This window comes from Ceratotherium simum, chromosome 36 (genome assembly GCF_057802395.1).
Source record: "Ceratotherium simum simum isolate JZ-2026a chromosome 36, ASM5780239v1, whole genome shotgun sequence".
Taxonomy (NCBI): Eukaryota; Metazoa; Chordata; class Mammalia; order Perissodactyla; family Rhinocerotidae; genus Ceratotherium; species Ceratotherium simum.
In genome coordinates this window covers 11687755-11712106 of record NC_141935.1, presented here as the reverse complement: position 1 = coordinate 11712106, position 24352 = coordinate 11687755, and the positions used below count along the sequence as shown (strand labels likewise).

The 24352-nt window shown below is 35.5% G+C and overlaps 1 protein-coding gene across 1 annotated transcript in view; it reads right to left on the bottom strand.

The window, feature by feature from the left end:
- Positions 1-24352, bottom strand: part of BRINP3 (BMP/retinoic acid inducible neural specific 3) — a 394713-nt gene that overhangs the window by 72984 nt on the left and 297377 nt on the right. Inside the window, exon 7 of the mRNA XM_087424242.1 lies at positions 1917-2139. Coding sequence (XP_087280368.1) covers positions 1917-2139 — 223 coding nt within the window. The remainder of the gene's footprint in view (positions 1-1916; positions 2140-24352) is intronic.

Sequence of the window (24352 nt, the reverse complement as noted above, 5' to 3'; positions counted from 1 at the left end):
AAATCACAGTACATACAAACAAACAGAAGGAAGGAAATAGTAATAATTACAATGGAAAAATCAAATAAAGAGAAGAACAATAAAGAATATTATGAAAAATAAAAGTTAGTTCTTTGAAAATATCAACAAAATGGGCAAACTTCTAGTTAGATTGACCAGAGAGAGAGAGAGAGAAAAGATGGACAAGGAAAGTGAAAAAAAATCTCAGAGTATAGGAGATATTTATATATCATACAGCTGATAAGGGACTGGCATCCAAATATATAACTTACTCTTACAACTCATTATAAAAATAAAAAACAATTTAAAAATGGGTGAAGAATTTGAGTAGGCATTTTTGCAAAGAAGATACACAATGGCCAATAAGCACATGGAAAGATGTTCAACATTATTCGTCACTGGGAAAATGTACATTAAAACCACAAAAAGATACCACTTCACATCCACTAGGATAACTGTAATCTAAAGGACAGATAATAACAAGTGTTGGTTAGGATGTAGAGTAATTGGAGCTGTCCCTCATGGCTGGTGGAAATGAAAAACGGTGCAGCCACTTTGGGACAATTTGGCAGCTCCTCAAAATATTAAATATAGAGTTATCTTATGACTAGTCCATTTCACTCTTGGAAGTCACCCAAGAAAATTGAAAACATTATGTCCATATGTAAAAAAATGTACCTGACTGTTCATAGCAGCATTATTCACAATAGCCAAAAATTGGAAACAACCCAAATGTCCATCAAATAATTAATGGATAAACAAAATGTGACACGCCCATACTACTGATACATGCTACACTGTGGCTGAACATGCAAACACTATGCAAGGGAAAGAAGCCAGACACAAAAGACCACATATTGTATGATTCCGTTTATATGAAATGACCAAAACAGGCAAACGTATAGGGACAAATTGTAGATTAGACAGATTTCTAGAGAAAAAAAGCCAGGACAGAGTATGGGAACATGGAGAGTAACTGTTGGTTGGTACTGGGTTTCTTTTTGAGGCAATGAAACTGTTCTCAACTTAGATTCTGGTGATGGTTGCACCAATTTTGAATATCCTAAAATCCAATGAATTGTAAAAAAAATGCCAATGATTTATTTTGAAATTAAACTTTTAAAAATGTATAGACTTCCAGTTTTTTTTTTCAGTGAAAAAAATCTATAATTATAGTTTTCTCTTAATGGTTTAGGCATCAAGTCAAATTCAAGCATTTTATAACAGAGATACTGGTACAAATGCATATTTTTTGTGATATTGTTCTATATTTTCCCTTAGCTTTTCATTTTGATGTTTTTTAATCTGACTTCAAATAAATAAATACAAATTTTTATTGCACTGACTGATCAATACATTTTAAATAGCAAAGCCCAAAATCGTGCTTTCCAAAATTAGTTCGGAAACAAATATTTTAATAGTCTGTCTTCATCCATATAAATTGCTACAAGCTTTCACAGCAATTTTTAGAGATTCATGTAGAATGAGGCTCGTGGTACTCTGAACACTGATCAAAGAAAATAAACTTTAAAGTCTTTTATTTGAAAATTACTATTGGGAAATTTCACTTTGTGGTCCTGCTTACCTCCTCTGCTTACAATATAACTGTGGGGTTTTGAGTTTTTCTGTTCACTGTAATACTGTTATTAGTTGACTACCATATATAACAAGTTAGAATGATTTTTTGCTTCTGATAAGAAAAGAAAAGGAAAGAAAAAGAAATGTTAGTATATGTGTTCCCCATTGTATTATAACGTTGGGAAATAATACAATTTATTATTTTGAGACTTAAGGGAATATGTTGTCTTCAAATTATCTCTAATAATATAAATGACACTGTGTTATATATTCAGAAAATAGAACTCACTGTCAAAACAAAATGTCCTCAGTTGTCTACATTGCCATAAATTTCTTACCTTTGTCTTGGCAGGCTGATGAGGGGTTGTTTATGACACCTCTTGCTAAGGCTGAAGAGCTTGTGTACAATTTTCTGCGCCTTCAGGAAAAGTTGCTTCATGTTGCTCTCCAGTTGTTCATAGCGGCGCTGGAAATTAGAATCCATTGTCCACAAGTGCATTATGGTAGATGTGTTGAGGAAATAATTCATGGGTAGCCTTTTCATAAAGAACTTGAATTCATCTGAAAAAATGTTAAAATTCAACACTTTAATTACGAAACAATTTCCCCTTTTCCCCAAAATATATTTAATATGTTAATATTAAAAACAAATACAATCTGGGGCCAGCCGGGTGGCATAGCGGTTAAGTTCGCCGGCTCTGCTTTGGTGGCCCAGGGTTCGCCAGTTTGGATCTCGGGTGCGGACATATGCACCACTTGTCAAGCCATGCTGTGGCAGCGTCCCATATAAAGTAGAGGAAGATGGGCACAGATGTTAGCCCAGGGCCAGTCTTCCTCAGCAAAAAGAGGAGGATTGGCATCGGATGTTATCTCAGGGCTAATCTTCCTCACAAAAAAACCCAAGAAAACAAATACAATCTATTATTTCATGCGTAGCAAATTAATAGCAAGCTGAGACTTTTCATTTTGATGCTTTAGGATTGTTTTCTTGTTTGTTCCCCTTAAAATAGAGCCTTTGTGGAAGAAGATAATTAAAATAATTTGTGCTAAAGCAAATAGTTTGTGCAGAAAGTTTAAGTTGAACTTAATTTTTTCTTGTTCTCCTTTTAATGGTGTTTGAATGAGTTTTTTTCCCATAGGTAGGGTCAATAATCTAGCTTTCGTTTTTGACAGTAGTTTTAACAATCCTTTCCAACTGTTGCATACTAAAGAAATATTTTCAGAAATTTTCATTAGCCCAGTTTAGAAAATATACATAATCATGATTAAATGATTATATTAATGCTTAAAGAAAAAGAGAAAACTTCTAAAATAAAAAATTATAATATTCAACTATGTACTCTGGTTAGTTTCTTTAACCATATTTCAATTTGTCAAGACATAATAGTTTAAAACATAAATGTATACTAAAAAGGAAAAATTAAAGAGACTTTAAAGCTTCCAAACTGCCTTTTCTTTTTGTGTCAAAAATTATCGTGTCTGAAATTGTCTTCTTTTCAAATGTCTGATTAACCCATAGCAGAAACAAAAATTGATGCTAAACTAAAATAAATAATCATCTAAAAGGTCTATTAGTCATCTAAATACAAAAGATATTTGGGACAATAGCCAAAAGATGGAAACAACCAAACTGTCCATCAACAGATGAATGGCTGCACCAAGTGTGATATATACACAAAATAGAATATTATCGAGCCATAAAAATGAAGTTCTGATACATGCTTAAACAAAGATGAACCTTGAAAATATATGAAAATAAACCAGACAAAAAGGACAAATATTGTATAATTCTATATATATGAAATCTCTAGAAGAGTCAAGTTCATTGAAACAGAAAATAGATTAGAATTTACCTGATGATGGGGCGGGGCAAATGGAAAGTTACTGCATAATAGCTACAGAATTTCTGTTTGCCGTGATGAAAAATTTTTGAAAAAAAATAGTGGTGATGGTTGTACAACATTGTGAATGCAATTAATGTCACTGAGTTTACAGTTAAAATGGCAAATTTTGTGATATATATTTTTTACCACAATAAAAAATTTTTCCAAAAAAATACAAAGATGGTAGAACTTTTCCCCCCATCTCTCCTTTTCTTTCAAAGTAAATATTATTATGAACAGGGACTCAAAACATAAACTTTTTATTGCTTTTAGTATTTTTTAAAAAGATTTATTTTGTTAATAAATATATTTAATATTTATTTTGTTAATAGATATCGTATTGCACCCATTTCCATGTAGTACATGGCTGGGTTTCCTCCACACATACACACCAACACATCACAAGATTTGGAAAATATTTTCAAGGGCTAAAGAAGTATTATTTGGCAAGTGAGATAAACCACATTTTAGTCACTATTCTACCCGTAAAAAAGTTGTATGGTATGCATTAAACCTCAGCCTCTTTGTGCCTTAATTTCCTCCTTTGTAAATGAGATAGAAAGTTCTAGATGATTATAATCTCCTTTAATTTTAAAATTCTACGATGTTATGAACAGTTGTTTTAAATTACCATTATGTTAGTTTTAAATATCCAATTCAAAAACACTTGCTTTTGAATGTCCAGTTACAGCTATTATTATTTAACTGAATGTGGGCAAGCTGTGTCAATACCTCTTCCTTGCATGTAGGCATTGTCTCTATTGCGGTATTTTAAAACTTCCAAATTGTCGTTAACATTTCTTAAACTAGGCTGTTCACATCACATAGGAAAAACTAAACTACATTAATTACATACATAGAGAGCAATTAATTTATACTTATTTTATGTATTAGGGCAATTTCAACATTCAGATATAAACCATTTTATCAATGCTGGAAAATGCAACATTTTAACAATAATAGAAAATCATATTCATGAATATTGGGGTTGTTATTTCTTCTAAAGCAAATAAATACAGAGCCCTGGCATCTTTTGGACATTAAAGGGAGAGACTTTTACCAGAAGAAGGAAAAATAAAACAAAAGAATAAGGACTTTTTATAGCAAAAATTATGGGGAAAGATTTTTGAGAATATATCCATTTGATATGCTTCAAATCATTTTTTATTTTTTTAGGTAAGCAAAGTATAAATAAAAGATGCATTTTAAAATTCCAATTTCACAGTACCTACATTTTCTTTGGTACCATATGTCTCTTTTGAGAAATTCCCTCTTTTGATGAAAGGAGTTGATGCATGGAAATTGGAAAGCATTCGTTGCATTATTCACAGAGCAGATGCCACTACTTTGAAAACTAATCATTCATTTCACTGTCATCTTTTACTTGAACACATTTGATAAGCCTTTACTGTTTCATGGGTATGCATATTTTAATTATTTTCATTGTTTGTTATAATAGTATTCTGAAAGTTTCTAAATCAGTAAATTTTATTCAAGTTAAAGAATGTTTTAAAATAGAATTTATTTAATTTTACCAAAGTGTATGTAATAGTGTATGTCAACTGAAAACCATCACTATGTAATTTCTAAGAAACATAGTTTTAACATGACACTTGAATAATTACTTCATTATGAAGTGATTAAGAGTCATCACTGATGGTCACCCAAAATATTTATTAGACACCTGTTGTGCACAGAACATACAGATGTTTCAGTCTATGAGAATGAGTATGATAAACCTTTCATCTTATTTTTAAAAGATGACAAATGACATAAAATATTTTCTAATGATAAAATAACAGCTTCTGTATCTACTTAGAAGTCAATTGAATCTCCAGGAATATTCCTGTGGATATTTTTTCTTTCATTTTTGGCAATTGGTAAATTCATATTTATAGAATGTGAAAAAAATTTGAATGATACGTTATAATTACTATATAAATCTAGTGATTCACATAACAAAAAAAGAAAATTAGTGGGTGCCAGATAACATTTTATCCTACAATAATTTCCAAAGCCATGTGTAAGATACATCTACGGCTTTTCAAAAGTCAAGTAAACAGTGTCTTGAGTGGCAGAAAGTAAAGTTACCTAGGGCTGAAATGAAAATCTGACCCTTGAGGGAGTGCAACTAATAGACAAATTTTGACCCAATCCATAATCCTGACTAGACTTGGTCAATTTTTACTTTTATGAAGCTTTTTCTTTTCTTCAAACATTTCTAAAGAACTATTTCAATGATTTGTATTAGTTTAGAATTTTCCCAACTTCAGCACATCACTGATACGACTTTGGCCGCATATCAATGAAAGTCTACTCAAACCATTCTATAAGCCATGGGTCTAGAGTTTCTATTGAAATTGACAAAATACTATAATGCTGCATAAAGTACATGGCCAGCCTGTTCACTAGCTTGTAAACTGGCCAATTTTATGAGGCTACAAATTGATAGCTACACACGGGCATAAATCAAAAACAGATCCTAAATCCTTAGTAGCTGCCTAGAAATAACTTGTGCTTTTCCTGTTTTCTTTTTCTCTGACAGATATATCAAATTTTTATATTAAAATACTTCAATATGGTGAGCCAATTTATCTGTCCTTCATTGGATCTTCCTGTTTATGAACCCCCTTTCAAATATTTGAGAAATTACCCAAACAGAGCTTTAGCTCTATAGAACCTACAAGACCCAGGTTCTCACTTTCCCAGTTGCCCTTGCAGCTACAGAGTGGATGCATCATCTATGCTGCAGGAATCAGGCGTACCCACACAGATTTTGAATCTTAAGCTGTTGATACAACAAAGAGGATGCCCAGAGCAATTCTCTCAGGAGGTAGTAGTTACAGCGGTAACGGTAGTGCTTAGTGCCATCTAGCAGGCATTGCAGTTAACGGTGATGACCTCACTAAAAAAGTCTTGTGAAAGATTTTTGATTTTGCCCTGACTATGTAGCTCAAGAGTATGCTTCTCTAGCTTTCTTGATGATTCTATATGCTATCCAATATCCTTTACTGAATTCCTTATTAGGTTAGGTTAGCTAGAGTCTGTCTTTCTTACAAATAAATCTAGGCTGACAGAAGTACTGGTATCAGAAGTGGTTTGGCAATAGTCTCTGTGGACAATAGAGAGAATATGTACTTGGTTTCCTGGACTGATTGGAACAAAAGGCTTTTTAAATCCTTGCGGTATTAAGGGCAGAACTTTGACTACAGTAATATCACCTGTGCTCATCTAGAATGAAGAGCTTGTTGTAGAAATAGCATTTGAGACTATGTTCCTGCATAGAACTGAAGAGGGAACATGAAAAATTCAAAGACTGAGGGGGAGTTGGTTACTACAAATAGAGATGGCTTGCTTTAAGAGCTCAAATTCCTACCCTTTCTCCTCAAAGCACAGAATGAATGCCAGGAGACTTTCAAAGACTGTGCTAAAGCAATCTTTTATCTCTTGCAGCTGTAGGGCTTCAGAACTAACTTGGATCCCAAGATTGAATTTAAATCCCAGCCAGATCTGTTATGTTAAAATTAGGAAGAACACTGATTAGCAAGGCATAGGAATCTGAGAATTGAAAGGTAGATATGTGGCAGGACTGGAATTAACTCAGAATAATCCAAAGCATTAATGCTTGCTTTCCTTGCCCCCAAGAAACAGCACCTTCTTCCCTGTCTGATGAACTAACCCTGTCTTGCTTTCAGTCTCTGTAATGATCTTAATCAAAGGAGTGATCTTCAATGGGATGCTAATGTTCATCGTGCCCCACTTGCATTACTCATCACGCCCCAGGGAAGTTTACGGTACATATTCTAAGATAAGACTAACTTTCCAATAGGCTATCAAAAATTTGCTAATTTTTACTGGAGAAAGAACATTACACACATTGGTGAAAAGAATGCCAGCATCTCTGATGTACCCTGTATTGGCTGTTTTCTGTGGGCCGGGGACACCAGTCAGTGTGAAAATATGTGAAACCAAGTGAGTTCTTTGATTTCATTGAGGGTACAATTACCCCTCTGTGACCGAGGCCTAGTAACAGCTATTAACCATCAGAGGCACAGTGGACATAGGTGTTGTAATAGACAATAGGTCCAGTGTGCTACTTAGAAAGGTCTACCCTGTAGGAATTTTACAGTTTACTAATCAGATCATGGTCCCTAAGGACTTAACTATAGGACCATTGCCCTGAGGTCCTATTTAATTTGTATAATTGAAAAAAAAAATTGTCTGGCAACAGAGACCTGACTTGAGTCATCATGAGACAGAAGAATGCTATCCTATCAAATTCCCAGTCCTGACTCATTTCAAAGATTCAGAACGCCTGTACTGCAGCTTAAGTAAGGCAAATCTTTCCTTTGCGTTCTGAATTAATTCCTAGGGCTCCTGAACGCCACAATATTCCATGAATCAGAGTGTGGCCTTGTAGAAATAAGTAAGCTGGGTTTTCCCTGAATCACCCTCAAATTAGGCCCAGTGGGACCCTAAGCCACGCCATGTCTAATTTCCCAGTCCCCAACTAAAAAGTTAGAATAGAAGGACACTGGCTCCCTATGCTGTTATGAAATAAGATCTATTAAAGTAAGGATAAAACGAAGCTTCCCGTTCCTACCAAAAGACTAAATTCAAAGTGATATTGCTTGTTTTTTGTGCTTGACACAACTGCAGGAATTAGAGATCTATTCAACACTGAAAATCGTGAGGATAGTATTCACATTAGCCAGCCCTGGTGGTCTACTGGTTAAGATCTGGTGCTCCCACCACCATGGCCCAGGTTCGTCTCCCAGTCAGGGAACCACACCACCCATCTGTCTGTTGTCACACCGTGGTGGCTGCGTGTTGCTGAGATGCTGAAAGCTATGCCACTGGGATTTCAAATACCAGCAGGGTCACCCAGGATGGACGAGTTTCAGCAGAGCTTCCAGACTAGACAGACTAGGAAGAAGGACCTGGCCACTCATTTCTGAAAAAATTGGCCATGAAAACGCTGTGAATAGCAGCAGAGCATTGTCTGATACCGCACTGGAAGGAGAGAGGACGGCGCAAAAAGACTAGGCAGGGTTCTGCTCTGTGTACACAGAGTTGCCGGGAGTCAGAATCACTCGAGGGCACTAACGACAAAGTATTCATATTCCATCTCCAATTAACTCACTATGTTGGCTATATAGCTTAATCACAGAACAACTCTAATTAAACCTACTCTTCCAGCTGTGGTAGCTTCCTGGTGGCATGACTCCTGGTGCTAGGGATAAAGCTTCTTCTCTGGTACAAACTATTTTCTCTATCACTGCAAACAGAGAAGATCAGAAGCAGTTTTCGGGCCGGCCCCGTGGCTTAGCGGTTACGTGCGCGCGCTCCGCTGCTGGCGGCCCGGGTTCGGATCCTGGGCACGCACCAACGCACCGCTTCTCCGGCCATGCTGAGGCCGCGTCCCACATACAGCAACTAGAAGGATGTGCAGCTATGACATACAACTATCTACTGGGGCTTTAGGGGGAAAAATAATAAATAAATAAAATCTTTAAAAAAAAAAAAGAAGCAGTTTTCTTTCATATGTCAGTTATGAGAGTTAAACATTCTCATCTTATTCTGGGGTTAAATCATTTCTCAGCCTCTGTGTTACAATTTACTTCATAGGAACGTAGAGCATCTCATCACGCCACAGGACATATTTTGTTAATGACATCATACCGAATAGACATGAAAAACATGAGGACCAGGTATCCTGGCTCCTGGCCCAAACCTTAGCCGGGCACAGGGACTGCAGATAAATCTTATGAAAACTTAAGCACCTGATTACAAATCTTGGAAGTTGCATTAAATGAATTATCTGGTATCATTACCCAATAATGATGACTTCAGTAATACATATTGGGGTGTCAGATGTGCTAGCTGCAGATTCTTTTGCTCTTTGATGTCCTCAACAAATCGTTCTTGAGATGTGATTTACAGATTGTTCCTGGCAAAGTCTCTGAGCCAGAATCTCCAGTCTTCCTGCTGATTCTGTGAGCTCTCCAATCCAATGTCTTTAAATAAATTCCTTTTCTGCTGCAGTCAGATTCTATGCTTGCAAGAATGCTGACTGATACAGTTAATTGAGGCCTCAAAGGTAATTACAGTCTAGAGTTTAATAAGAGTATAGAAAATATTTATTGATGTCTACTGTGTGCCAATCACTGTGCTAGTTAAGTATTAAAACTATAATAATCATTGTCGCTATAAGAATAGTACTTTTTTCATAGGTTTTCTGTGTAGATTAAATTAGATAATTACCATGAAAACCTAATAAAATATCTTTTACATAGTTAGTGATAAATAAATGCTAGCTATTATTTTTCTTTTTATAATTTATTCAGTGCTTTTACATGAGCTGTGCTGAGCATTTTACATGGATTATCTCATTTAATGCTCACAACAGTCAGAGGTGATGGGTACTATTAAACTTTGCATTTTGCTGATAAGGAAATGTGCCTTAGCAAGGTTTAGCAAATTGTTCAAAGTGACACAATTATTAACTAGCACCCAGAACAAATCAAGTCTGAAAAAAGCATGATTTGTGCGTTAATAAGCATAAACTCTTTTGAGAGTTAACAGGAAAATACAATTATTACTCCCTATATTTAAAGAGTACTTTTGTTTGGTAGACTTTTCACAAACTTTATCACATTCAATCTCATAATAATCATGCATTAAGATGGGCTGGTTTTATTGAGATGAGATGTGAAACTAATTTGAATCATGGGATTATTGTACTATGAGGAAAATAATAGACTAAAGGAAATATAAAGGAAAGATCATTTTATATTTCCCTGAGAGTCAGGACAATATTTTATTTTTCTTTGTACTTTTCCTTTCCAAAAGGCGAAGACAGCATATTACACATAGTATGAATTAAGTATATGTTTCTTAAATGGCTTAATCACTTGACAAGATCCAGAGAGAAATGGTTGAAGCTAAATATAAACATATGCAGAATAATTCATTTGAAAAAGTAGAGTTTGAGTTTAGTCATATAAAATACGAGGCCACAAGTTACCCACGTGGGAAAATAAAGTTGAAAAAAAGATGTGTATTACAGTTCTAAGCCTGTATATTACTATGGAAAAGGGAAATTCAGGTTGAAAGCAACACTGTAAGATAAAAACATAGATAAACTTCTTGATTTATGGATAAGAAACTGACAAATGGGGTTCAGGTGGTGAAATTACAGTGTATATAAATTTCAGAGTATTGAGAAATAATCAATCAGAAGATCCTGCAATGACATAGGATCATTGCTTAAAAGCAAAACTGAAAGTACGTCTTCATGATTGCATGAGGAAAACTTACATTTAGTATCTTTTAAGTATCAAGCACACTTCTACAGAATTCTTCTGCAAGAATTCTCTTAATTCTACACGTTAGTTATTGCTCCGTCCATTGTACAAAAACTGTAGCTATGACTTAGAAACGTTGAGTCAATTTCTCCAGGTGTAAAACTTTGTAAGTAATACCTAGAGAGAAACTGCTGAACACACAAACAATATCTGGCTATGAGATCAAACTCATTTGAAACCATGTATCCACTATCAGACAGAATCCAGGGCTAGGCTGAGGTTGGGGAGAAGTAGGAGACTTTACTTCAAACCCTTTAAATAGCAGGTAATACTCAAAGAATATACCCTTCCCCTTGAAGCAAGAAAAACATGTCTGGCACCACCTTCCCCTTGTAGGCTAATTGTCAATTTTTGCACTAATTTTCATTCATTTTCGACAATGAAAATGGAGGCCAAAGAAGTTTAATGATTTCCCTATGAACATAGGTCCAGAGAAAAGTTGAAATAGTACTTAAACTAAGAACTTTCATCCATAATTTGTTTTTTATACTATGTTGCCATGTTAAGTGAAACATACATGAAAATATATAATAATTATTAAAATAATACTAATTCACCTATTAACTATTAAAAAATATTTCCAAACAGGACAAGTTTTAAAATTATATAAATAAAACCACCATTTTTTAAATGTTGGCAAATTTGGCAAATTTCTAATTAAATTCAAAACAAAGCATAGATATTAAGTTATTCTGATATAGTTTATTCCAAGTAAAGTTCCAAGTATAGACAGGACTCGCAACGCACAATACGGAAATTATCTTAGTCCATTTGACAGAACCTTAATAAATTGTTTTAGAACTTTGGAAAACCAAACTTTAACAAAGAGCAAACACACCTTTCAAATAGTGAAGCTTCTGAGAAAAGAAAGCAACTGAGATGCTATACAGAAACGACAGGGAAACTGTATCAAGACAAGGAGGGTCTCTCCACCAGCCACATAGTGTCTCCATACACAACTAGGCAGGATGGCAAGCCAGGCAAAGGTTATGTGGCTACATGATATTCAATTGAAATCTGCTTTCTTTTTCTTCCTTTTTTACAGAAGTCTTACATATAGTTGAAGTAGCTACTAGAAGAAAAAAAATATGATAAAACATTCAATAAGACAGAGTCAGTGCTTATGGTGACGAATCAATGCCTAAACATATATATATGTTTATATATATATGTATATACTGCCTAAATATAATTTATATATATATACAAATTATATATATAAGAATTCCTGTATATATTAAGTATAGAAATTAAGGATATAGGTTTATCCTTAATTCCTTCCTCAAGTATTTATATATTAGCTTTTATGTAGAATTAAGAGATGTTATAGTCTCTATTTTTATTATGCCATGATTAAAAGTGACTCCTCATATTTCTTAATTTTGGAAGGCTTTTTTCTCTGGATTCAATTAACCAAATATACTTTGTGTCGTGTTCTTCCAATACATTTTTCATAATATTACTTAAGTTTGTCAGGAACTTGGCTTTTTTGAATAAAAACAATATATGATGCTGCTAATTGTTCATGCTTAGTCTATTTGTTTCAAATTAAAACATCTCAGACTGTGGTATTCACTCTTTACACACTGTTGGCAGTTGTGCTCAATTGTTTATTGTGAACTTGGCACCACCATGACCAGTCCAAAGCTGAGAACTCTTTCCGCAAATCGCCTTCCTTGGATGGTTCCAGGTTAGAGTCTGTCAATGAGGGAAACTTGTGGGATGTGGAAGGTGGACGTGAAGTGGAAGCCATTATTTTCAGCAGCTTATGACAATGAATATGTGACGGTCAGACACAGTCCTGCCCAAAATGCAGTGACACAGTGGCTTCTATGGATTTAGCAGTTTCCACAGAAATGACAGCTTGCCCGGAAGCAGCCACTTCCAAATACATCTCCACTGGCTCACACGTCACAGTGGTCAGATGCGTGCAACCTCTTGGACCTGTCCACAGCTCAGGCTTTTCCATCCATTCCAGGGTTTATGAGGATTATGGATGTTTCTCTAATTCTCTGTCTACCCTTTCATTCCCTCACTTTCCAAATTCCTCCCTCATGTAAGCACTATTTCCCATTTCAAGCCCCTTCTTCCCGTAATGCTGCTAGTGGCTTTATTTTCCGAGGCTCGGATGAACTAGGCAGGTGAGGCAGCTGGGGCTCGTTTCCTACCAGATCCGTTCTCCTCTCACAGGACGCTGATGTTATTGCTGACAGCAATGGGTCCAAATATAAAACTACCTGCAGCCTCTGGGGGATGTGCAACAATATTCTGGCCAATGTGACCAAAGCAGCAATCTGTGGGAGTGGGGCGGTGTGGAACTTCTGTGTGGGCAAAGTTGTGTTTTTCAGATTTAGGTATTGCCCTTCTTCCCTCTCAGCCTGTCCTTCATCCTCCTGAATGAACTACAGACCCGCAGCTGGAGCAGCCATGTTGTACCCATGAGAGAAAAGCCATTGGCGACGGGCAGATTTTGATCTTCATCTCTGGAAGCCCTTGGAACAGCGCTGGCCCTGCCACCTCACTTCTGTAATATGCAGATTCTTATAACTGAGGATGGAAAAGGAAGAAGGGGGCATGATGCTTCCTAAACTTATCTCAAGAGCCCCTTACATTCTTAGAAATTATTGAGGCCCTCAAAGAGCTTTTGTTTGTGTGGAGTATTTTATACACATTTACTATATTAAATTAAATATCTATGTTATTAATTAATGTCAAATAACAACAATTAACCCTTTACATAAAAGCAACATATTTTTATAAAAATAACTATCTTTTCTAAACCAAAAAATATTTTGTGAGAAATTGGCATTATTTCATATGTTTGTAAATCTCTTTAATGTGTGGCTTAAGAGAAAATACTTGATTCTCTTATCTGCTTCTGAATTCAATTTATTGCCCTATCACACACCGTGTAGCTTCTAGACATTTCCACTGTACACTCATAAGAGAATGAAAGTGAAATGAAAAGCAGTAACATTTCAATATCATTATAATAAGAAGCTTGATCTCACCAAGTTTCTCCTAAATACACTTTGAGAACTCTTGCTCTAAAGAATAATATACATATAAACTGCAATATTTAAAGTTTACATATTAGGTAGCAAATATATATAATATTTAGTTAATATATAAACTAGCTATATAGTTTTATATGTAATAACAAACATTCATACTATAATAACAACAACAAGCAGGACCAACTTCATAGTAAGAGGCAATATCGTTTTATGTGCTAATCTACAGAAGACGGTATGCCGCTTGTTTGAAGGAAAGAGAATTTGTGATATTCATCCCCCAAGAATTTAACATGCAATGTTTCATTTTTCAAATCATCAAAACATAATAATCAAAGAGAAAAATCATATGTTAGTTGAAATTTAACAGCTGCTGCATGGTTTCAATAATCTTGTCCTTTTCATCATAGATTATCTTGGAATAATGATGTTTCTAGAGAAACAAAACTGAGACAGTTATCGTTTGATTTTTTTTTTCCTGAAATGGGCTGCCAAATTTCAAAATTGGAGCATCATATTTATTTGATCTGCTGCAGTGGTGAGCTGCTATGGTCACGGCTCTGAAAATCACTGTTACTATTCTTACTGCAGAACTCTGAGAGCCAGTCATAAAAGATATAAATGGTACCATATGGTCTGAGAGCCTGATGGTTTTGTAGAGTCCTGCATTGTGTATAAGAAAAGTGGTCTCATAATAAAATCATGGCAATATCACTTCTTTCTCACAACAATATTTTCAATAGTAATCTAAGCAATAAAAGTAATAGCAGGTCTAACACCACTGGCAATATTAAATTGAAATAGCAAATTGCAAAGCTAGTGAAATTGTTATCAGAGGGATTGATCTACACTAGAACAAATATTTCAAGCTCCCAAATAAATGTTCAATAGAGTCATGCTCCACTATTGTGCATTATGATACTGATTTACCAAAGATATATTACTTAAAAATATCTTCCCATCTTTCATATGCTGGGACAAAACACAAAGCGCTGAAATGAAAATACCCTTATTTTTATGTTTCAATAGATTTTAGTTGTTCATAACACATTACTTAACTCACCCTAAAAAAACTAGACTCTCAATTTCAAGGAATGTTTATTTATATTGGAACCCATGGAGACATTAGACCTCAGCCAGAAATGTTGGTGCTTCTCTGTACAAATAAATGCAGTCAATGTAATTGTTCAAGAAAGATTCAGGAACAATTCTTTATATATTACGAACACATTAGAGTTTTCTTTTTTCTATTTTATGTTAAGGAAACATACAAAAAGATTACTATAAAATTTTTACTTTTATGGGACACTAAAAATACAAACAGATCCATCTATTTGTTTATTATCAATATCCATCTATCAATCGATCTGTAGTCTCTTACATGTCTTGTAATTGTCAGGAGAGGCTACATTTTGCTGTTATAACAAACCATTCCCAAAATCCTAAGTGCTTAAAACAACAACAATCTATTTCTCTTTCACATTACATGCCCCCTAGATCAGTGGTGGGCTTGGCTGGATTCCAGGCTCACACAGGCTCTACCCTCTTATAACTGAACACCCTGGAACATAAGGCCTCCCTGGTCTTCACAGTAGGAGAAGAGACAGTGTCATGTATCTATTTATTTATTTATTTTTACTGCCTTAGCCCCTAAATTGCACACTTTACTTGTACTTACCCTTTATCTGTCAGAACTTGTCACACTGCACTATATAACTTCAAGAGGACTGGGAAAAATAAGGGAGCAAATGGAATATTTGGTGAGTATTATCATCTCTGCAATCTGCCCTCCTGATCATCAAATATCCCTTTCCTTTCTTCTTCCCACATATAGAACATACTCTACTGTTCCCCAGAGAAGGTGACCCAAATATCCCATCACTGTATCAAGTGCAAAGGCCAGATTCTCTGAGAGATGTGGACTGGTTTGTTAATTTCAGATACGGCTTCCATTGGTCTACAAGTCAACAAACTAAAAAAGTAACTTATTTGCCTCCCATGCCTAATATAGATGGTGTAGAGGGACAGAATCACTACAATAAACACTACCATTTGTAAAGAATATGAATAGGAGCCACAAAGAAGTCACTATTTGTAGCCATCTTGAAACACTCCATGGCAGAAACCGTAAGGGCTCCTTACCCAGGAGGTGGCGAGTGCTGCTTGATTAGGCTCTGGTTTTACTTTCTGGGAAGTTCTTCCCTTTGATGATTCCCTGTAGATCTGCTACATTTCTTTACATTTTTGCCATTCTGCCTCTCTTACATTTAAGGGGACTGACCATCTTGAAGCTGTCAAGATTTTAAAGAAGGTCACACTCTTATTCTGATCCTTTACTGAATATGTGTCCCTTAGGCTTTCTCTTTTTTCTTTTTTTTCGTGTGAGGAAAATTAGCCCTCAGCTAACATCTGTCGCCAATCCTCCTCTTTTTTTGCTGACCAATATTGGCCCTGGGCTAACATCCGTGCCCATCTTCCTCTGCTTTATATGGAACGCCACCACAGCATGGCTGGATGAGCGGTGCACAGGTCCGCTCCCGGGTTCTGAACCTGCGAAACCCTGGCTGCCGAAGCGGAGTGTGCGCACTTAACTGCTACACCACCAGGCAGGCCCCTTCTTTTTACTTTTTAATTCTTGGAGTCAAGAAGCAGTTCACTCTTTTAAGTTGGGAGGCCTGAAATTTCTGGACTCTTGTCCCTTTCGTTTCCCAGAGAGAACTCGCCCTTTTAATTACATGAGGCAAGTGGGCTCTCTTGCAAGTAATTAAAGACAGAAGCATTGCAAAAATATACCACAGGTTGACCTCTTTCCTTACTACCCATCAATTGACCACTAGGCCAATATCATCTTTTTTTGTTTGTTTGTTTGTTTTTCACGGAAGTATATCACTCCTAATACACAACTTCTGTCGTCTTCAGGAGAGACAAGATTATAGAGTGACAACAAGCCCAAACGCAACACAATCTATGCAGCGTTGTAACTATTTTGGGACTCAATGTCAAACTATTTTTTTGAAAGTAAATAAATCCATAACTCTTTAACGTGTAGTCCTAATGAAAAAATCTAAGATTACTTACCAAATAACTGAGAAACAGGAAAAATAGTAAGTACTGGTAGTAAATTCTATAAGCTCGTATTTACAATACTAAAACCCAAGAAACTCTATGACACAGTCCCAGACAAGCTGGAATGTTATGTAGTATGCAGTATTTTTATCATATTATCATTCTAAAAGCTAAAATATTATAAGTTTTGTAACACATATTCCTCAAAGGTTTTGCATAAGCATAGTACTATGGACTGTAATTCTTAAATCATGTAGAACAGTGGGAGATCACGTGTGACTCTTGTCGTAATACTTTGGCACACATTTTGTCCCCCCATTTTTATATTTAGACATATTACTTTCCCCACATTCAGTATATGTTTATTTTTCTTTCTGAGTACTAGTGTATGTTGTTGTTATAACATATTTGTTAGTGTCAACTATATTTGTTAGTGTCATAGTCATCTGGATTATAAAGACATTTATTCAGTGTAATTGCCTTTTGTATAAGCTAATTATAATATCACACTCTGCAAGTACACATTTTATTGATCAAAAATCCAATATTTTATTATTATTTATGGTATCTAGGAAAAAGAGTAGAGACGATATCTAAGGAATTAGGTAAAAATATTGATGCCAAAATTCTGAACACTGGTCCCGTATCTTCCCTGCTTAGCGATGAAGATTAATCACATCTCAGAACACCTGTGATTGTTCTGCCAGCACAATGATAGAGAGTGAATTTTATCTTTCTTACAGGCCCTACCCATTACTTACACAAGTCTTTCTAAATTGATCAGCAACTGCTATGGACCTGAAAGAAAACAGTCTTGCTAAAAAAGGAATATTAAATTGGGTGAGTTAAATGATAAAACAATATCTGAGTAATAAAAAAGTCAAGAGAAATTGAAGAACTATGATGGAGGTAATATATTTAAATTCAGTAGGTTTTACTTTGTACAAAATTATTTGAAATATTTCCATGTACGAAATATGGTTATCAGCTTTGCAGGAATAACGGTATAGACTAAACTGAGCAGACAGCAGTAGAATTAGATCATGCTTACCTTTCTCCTTTCTTTTATTACAATGTCAGCATAATATTTAAAATGTCTCAGCAAACTGTTCCCTTCATAACTTTAATAAGTAGATTTGCCAGGTGCGGCACTGGCAGGAGGTTCGTAATGTATTTAAGTTCAAAAATGAGGCAATTATATTTCAAAGTTCTGATTGGCTACATTTTAATTTCAGAACTCTGAGATGAACTGATTTAGCTGGTGGCTTTTGGGGTAACCTTGCACATTTGCACCTGTTCATTTTATTAAAACAGAAACACCTTGCCAAGGGTGAGGAGAGGATATTGGTCACAGAAGCCATGACAGCTTGGTCCCTCTGCTCTTACTATTGATTACATTTCTTGACGGTCACATGGGAAGTTAATTACTAGTAGGCAATTAACACCCTTGCAAAATAATAAAGAAAACATAATTATAATGAGAACTCCCAGAGACTGTTTGTAATCTTAAATGTGATATTCCCGGGTGTCTGAATAACTATGGCAACCCAAGTCTTGACATTCCTTTTTGTCTGTACTCTTCGACCCAGTCCCTGTCCCTGCCAAAAAGCAATAATTATTAATACTTTATAGCCTTGTTTTAAGTTATTAAAAAGAATCCTGAATTTTCATCAATCTAATTAAAAATTCCCCAAGGAATTACTCAATAAAAACAAGATAATATTTGCTTTGCATGTAAAGTGAATCATCTTTCTAGTAAAATAGATCTGCTGTGAGAAAGACTCAGAATACCTTATCAAATATTAGTTTGTGATCTTGTTAAATTAAATTTCTGCCTTCTCTATTACAGGATAGCGACTCAATGACTAGACTCTGGAGCCAGGCCATTTAGGCGTTAGTTCCTGCACTGTCCTCCAGAAACGGTATGACCTTGGAGAGGGTTATTTACTGTATCTGTGACACTGTTTCCTGTTCTGTAAAGTGGAGTAGTGTTGGATTTGTATTATTCATTCTTAATAATTTTATCCAGAATGAGCACACAAGGTGTGCCGGTTCAAAGATAGATTTCTTATGAAATACCTCACAGTAAGTAACAATGTGTCAGTCCCTCCTTCCCCTATATCTGGGGTGACATGATGAAAGATGACACAATTTATTTTTTCACCACAAGTAGCCAGACACCTTCCTATACCAGAAGCCAGGAAAAATGATATTTTCTACTTACAAAGGGGAAAGATGCAGCTGTCTTCTTCCCTACCTAAAAGGGTCTCCTTGGAAACTAATGGGTCTGAGTCTGAACTTCAACTCTTTGGTATGTGAATAAACTCTCTCCAGGAACCAGATAGCCTCATGTATTTCAAATTTTACAATATTGTCTCGTAGCCTAGATTCTGGATCTTCATCCCTCCTTGAAACGTAATGTACAGACCTAGGAAGATAGTCGCTGCTATCTTCCTGGCACTTTGGGGCTTAAGGAAGGAACCTACTTACCACTGTAACTATTGGCCCTTTTGGGATGATAAAAGAAGTTTTATTATCCTTTCAGACCACACCAATTAGCTTCTGCATTAGGGAAACACATCCAACCCTCATGATATGTGAATACGTTATTAAGAGACTAAGAACTTTTGCAGGAATGTTAAGAAATCCAGGGAAGCAATATATTCTCGCAAGTAATAATAGCAGCTACCTGAGAGGATTTTTGAGCTTTAAATGAGTTAGTGCACAAAATTGTTTCATAAATTACTTATAATTAGCTGTTCAAAATTACCAAAAAGAGTCTAACTCCAACTGATTTTTCAATGACTTTAGAAATCAAGATGTTAGCTATATTATACAAATATAGGATAAACTTTACTTAGCACAGTTATTTAGTGCTAGGCCCCCTTTCTTCAACTTTTTATTTTAAAATAATGAAAATCCACAGGAAGCTACAAAAATACTACAGAGAGAATCCTGTGTACCTTTCATCCAGTTTCTACTAACAATTAAATTTTACATCAATATAGCACAATAGCAAACCCAGGAAACTGACATTGGTATAAGGCATGTCTATAATTCATCATTTTATCATAAAGATAGATATGTTAATTCCCGCCACAATTTTCTTGGTACTTCCATATCATTCATTCATTCTGTTTCCTTTACAAGCCCTATCCTGAGTGCCTTTCAAAAACAGAAACCATGTTTATTTCATATTTTAATCTTTAGTGCTTCACATTTCCACAAATAAAACAGGTAATTAAAATTGGCTTCTGTGAAAGATGACATGAGTGAAGCCATATTAAAATAGAGTCAGAGCAGCCATTTCAGAGGAATTGCCTTGCACGTCTTGTTTTCTTTATCTTCCAAACTGGACCAAACCACCAATCATCCAAGAATTCAGTAAGGACAAGAATGTCCTGTTTGTAAAGACTAAAAAAACTGGACTTTGCTGGTGAGTGAACTGCTAACCAACCAATGAAATACAAACCTAGCCTTACCATATCTAGCGCCAATGAACTCTTCTGTAATACAACTCACCTCATTCACCCTTTTCCCCATAAAAACCTTAAGCCCCTCTCCTGTAATTAGAACATGTTTTGGGTTTCTAACTGAATTTGTGTCCCCCAAACTGCAATTCTAATTGCCCAAATAAACATCTGCTGTTTAAATTGTAGTGATTTTTCCTTGGTCGACACTTGCTTAATAAAAAATGCATGGGCAGAATTTCACATTATGTTAGTAGTATAATTTCTCTAAATTCATAAACGGTGCTTGACAAAGTTGTATGGTAATAGAAAAAATATATACTTTTTTAAAAATCAAATTCCCCTAATTTTAGGATTCACTGTGTCTAGGGAACCGGGATTCTGTATTTTTGAAGGACTCTTCAGATGAGTCTGGAGTCTGGTCAGGTTTGGCTCTAAAAAAGATCAGTCTCTTTGTTTTACAGATAAGCAACTAGTATTCAATTATGTGCTCAATAACTCACACAGTCAGTGAAAAGCACAGTGCGTGTTAAGACTCAGGTTCCAGCGTTCCTAGGCCAAGGGTTTTTCAAAGTCCTGGGTGAAGTTGTGATAGCAGGAAAAATATCTGCCCCCACGCCATGATTATATATTTCTATGGTAGAGTACACAAATTCTCATCTATCAGAATTCAGAATATGTTTTTTTGCGTGTGTGAGGAAGATTGGCCCTGGGCTAACATCTGTTGCCAATCTTCCTCCTTTTTGCTTGAAGAAGATTGTCTCTGAGCTAACATCTGTGCCCATCTTCCTCTATTTTGTATGTGGGATGCTGCCACAGCATGGCTTGATGAGCAGTGTGTACGTCTGCACCGGGGATCTGAACCTATGAATCCTGGGCTGCCAAAGTGGAGTGTGCGAACTTAACCACCACGTCAATGGGCCGGTCCCCAGGATATCATTTTAATCATGAAATAAAGTGAATTATAAGGAGAATTATGAAACATATGGGGAAAACAGTAATTTTCTGCCAATAAAATAATTATTATATTGAGGTTACTGAGATTTTTTAAAAAATCACTCTACACAATCAACTTTGTGTTCAACAGTATGTGATCTATGTATTAATAAAATAACTTGGTCATCATCTAATTACACCTTAAATATATTTAGCTCTCCACAAAGCTGTTCTCTTCACTAAAAAGAAGTAGAATGGAATGTCATAACTTTTCAAATATTATCTTCAGTGAAAAAGTTTTTAAAGGCGAATAGAAAAAATTTTAAGCATTATAAACTAGTGATGTGTAAGCAACGAAATAGTGGAGGTACTTTTGAGCTCAATTGGATTGAGAATCAAAGCTAAAACATTTAACTGCATATGTAAAGCAGGCATGTTAACTTCTAGGATGCAACCTCCCAGACTTGACAGTGAGAACTTATCAATCATTAATCATTCAGTTCCAACAAGGAAACATATTTCCCTACAGCAGTGGTTCTCATCTCAAACTTTGCTACACATTAGCATCACTTGGAGTCTTATAAAAACCCAGTAGGCAGGTTGGATCCCATAACAATTAAATAAAAATATCTAGGAATAGAAGGCAGGCATCCATGTTTATAATGATCCCCTTGAGTTGTAAATGAAGCAAATTTGGGAACCAGTGTTTCATTACACTCGTCTAAGTGCATCATTGAAGGGGAAATGAAAACCAGATTTAAAGATAGAAGTATATATAACATTTTAGTTAAATCAAATGTTCCCATCAACATTTAACAAATTTCAGAACTTTCTTTTAGGTTTTGTTGCTCAAACTGACTTAATTTTTTACTAATTTAGTTGCAACCAGTTGTTGTTACAAAGATGTTCTGAAGCTGAGTTACAGAAATGTGGGCTCTGAACGCTCTTATCATCGGACCTGCTCTTCAAAGCTTTGCAGGCAATATTTATAAAGCATGCTTTTAGATAACAAAGAAGGATTTTTTTCTCTTTGCTTAAAAAAAGGCTTTAGCATGTTAAAAAACATTTTAAAGTGAATTTTAAATGAAAATAATCCTTAAACCGTTGAGCTTCATGTTTGATTTCAAATAATAGTTTTTCGTTCTTTTAAACAAATCTATATAGTGTTGATTAGTGCACTGAATCACTAAGAAACATTAAGAATGCTGTTACTTAAATAAGAAACATTAAAATGACGTTCCTTAAATAAAATTTATTTGGAAAAAAGTAACAGTTATTCCATTTGGTATGGGTTCTCTGAACCAGCATGTGCCAAAGTGTTCCATTTGATGTAAGCCGGCAGGCAGAAAGGTTTCCTTTGTCAGGAAGGGGTGTTACAGCCCGCTCTTAAAGTTTCAATTAGCATTGGTGTAGTCTTCCAAAAGGAAAGGAAGACTTTCAGCAAGGAGAACTATTAACTCTTCTAGAGGTTTTGTAGCATCCTCAAAAAAACTGCCTTAAGGAGAGAGAAAAGGTGAAATGGCATAAGTAGTGGATTTTACCCAAGAAAAAAATAAAAAATTAAAATAATGACAGAAAAATAAATAAATAAATAAATGCCCATTTCCAGAAGCCAGGCTGAGCAAAAGAGGCTGGGTTTTGGCTCATATGATAATTAGAACAGCCCAAAGCCAAGATTCTAAATGTATTTAGTTTGTCGTCTTGTGTTTTGCTTAAATTTTTATTTTCATTTGGTGAATGATAAAGCAACCTTTGTGACCCCTCAGAAAATGTCTGCTTTGTTCTGAAGTCAATTTTACAAGATTTGCACAGAAAGGAAAGATGAATGAATCCATGATAGACCAAATGCTCTCATTGTGAAGGAAGTAAATTATATTAAAAATTTAAAAGTTAATACCTTAGAGACAGGCACCTCCACACCCTAAGGATTCCTGGTATAAGGGGGAACGTTTATCTATCCTGACTGACTCTATTCATAGAAGACTCGCCCTAAACTGTTCGGGGAAAATTGAGAACAAGAGAGTGCTCCAGAGGGATAAGTTTAGGAGGGTCGGGGTGGAGGGGGTCCAGATGGGGACGCGTGTGTGTAACCTGATAATTGCTTCGCGCCATAGCAATTCGCGCCATAAAATGTAACTGTTTAAATGTTTTAAATTAGCCAATCATGTAAGACCGCGCCAACCTTTTCCCGCTTTATGCTTCCGAATCCTATAAAAGAGCTTGCCCCTTAAGGTTCGGGGTCGACCCCTCTGTCTCCTGCGAGAGATACGTGTCGACCCGGAGCTCCGCTTAATAAAACCTCGTGCATTTGCATCAAGCTCAGTCTCCTGTGTCTGTGGGTCCGCGCCTTCCCGAGACTGGAGTTGGATTTCCTTTTTGAAATCCTACAATTGTTACTGTGCTTTATTTTTAAATTATTTTAAATTTGTGAATCCCTATATGCTTCCTGTAAACTGTGAGTGGGCTGGTTTATGATTAACATGAGATGACTTAATGGGCTTCCTTTGAACAAAATTATTAATATGGTGGAAAAAAGAGAGAGGTTATAATATGAAGTAAATTGGGGAATATAGAAAAGTAATTTGAAAAAGAGTAAAAGGATATTAGAGAAGAGACAAGAGGTAATGTGTGAGGCCCAAGCAGGAATTTCAACATTTTAGTCTTGTGAGCAAGAAAGAAGTTGCTTCAAAGTGTGTTAGCAAAGTTCACCCAATGCTTTTACTCTCCCAAGTATGTGAGTTATGAAGAGTTTTTAAGAGCTCTGACTATAAAGAGAGTTATCAATCTTATTTACTATTTTGGTGATTGTGGTAGACTGAAAAATGGGTGCCCAAAAGATATCGACATACTAATCCCTGGAACCTATAAATGTTATCTTAATTGGAAAAAGCATCTTTGCAGATACGATTAAGTTGAGGATCTTTACATTGAGCAAGATGACCTTAATGTTCCCTGTAGCTTGACTAAATTTTAGACAGATTTTTTCCTAAATATAGGCCCCTGATAAGGCCTGAATGTTTGTGTGTCCCTCAAATTCA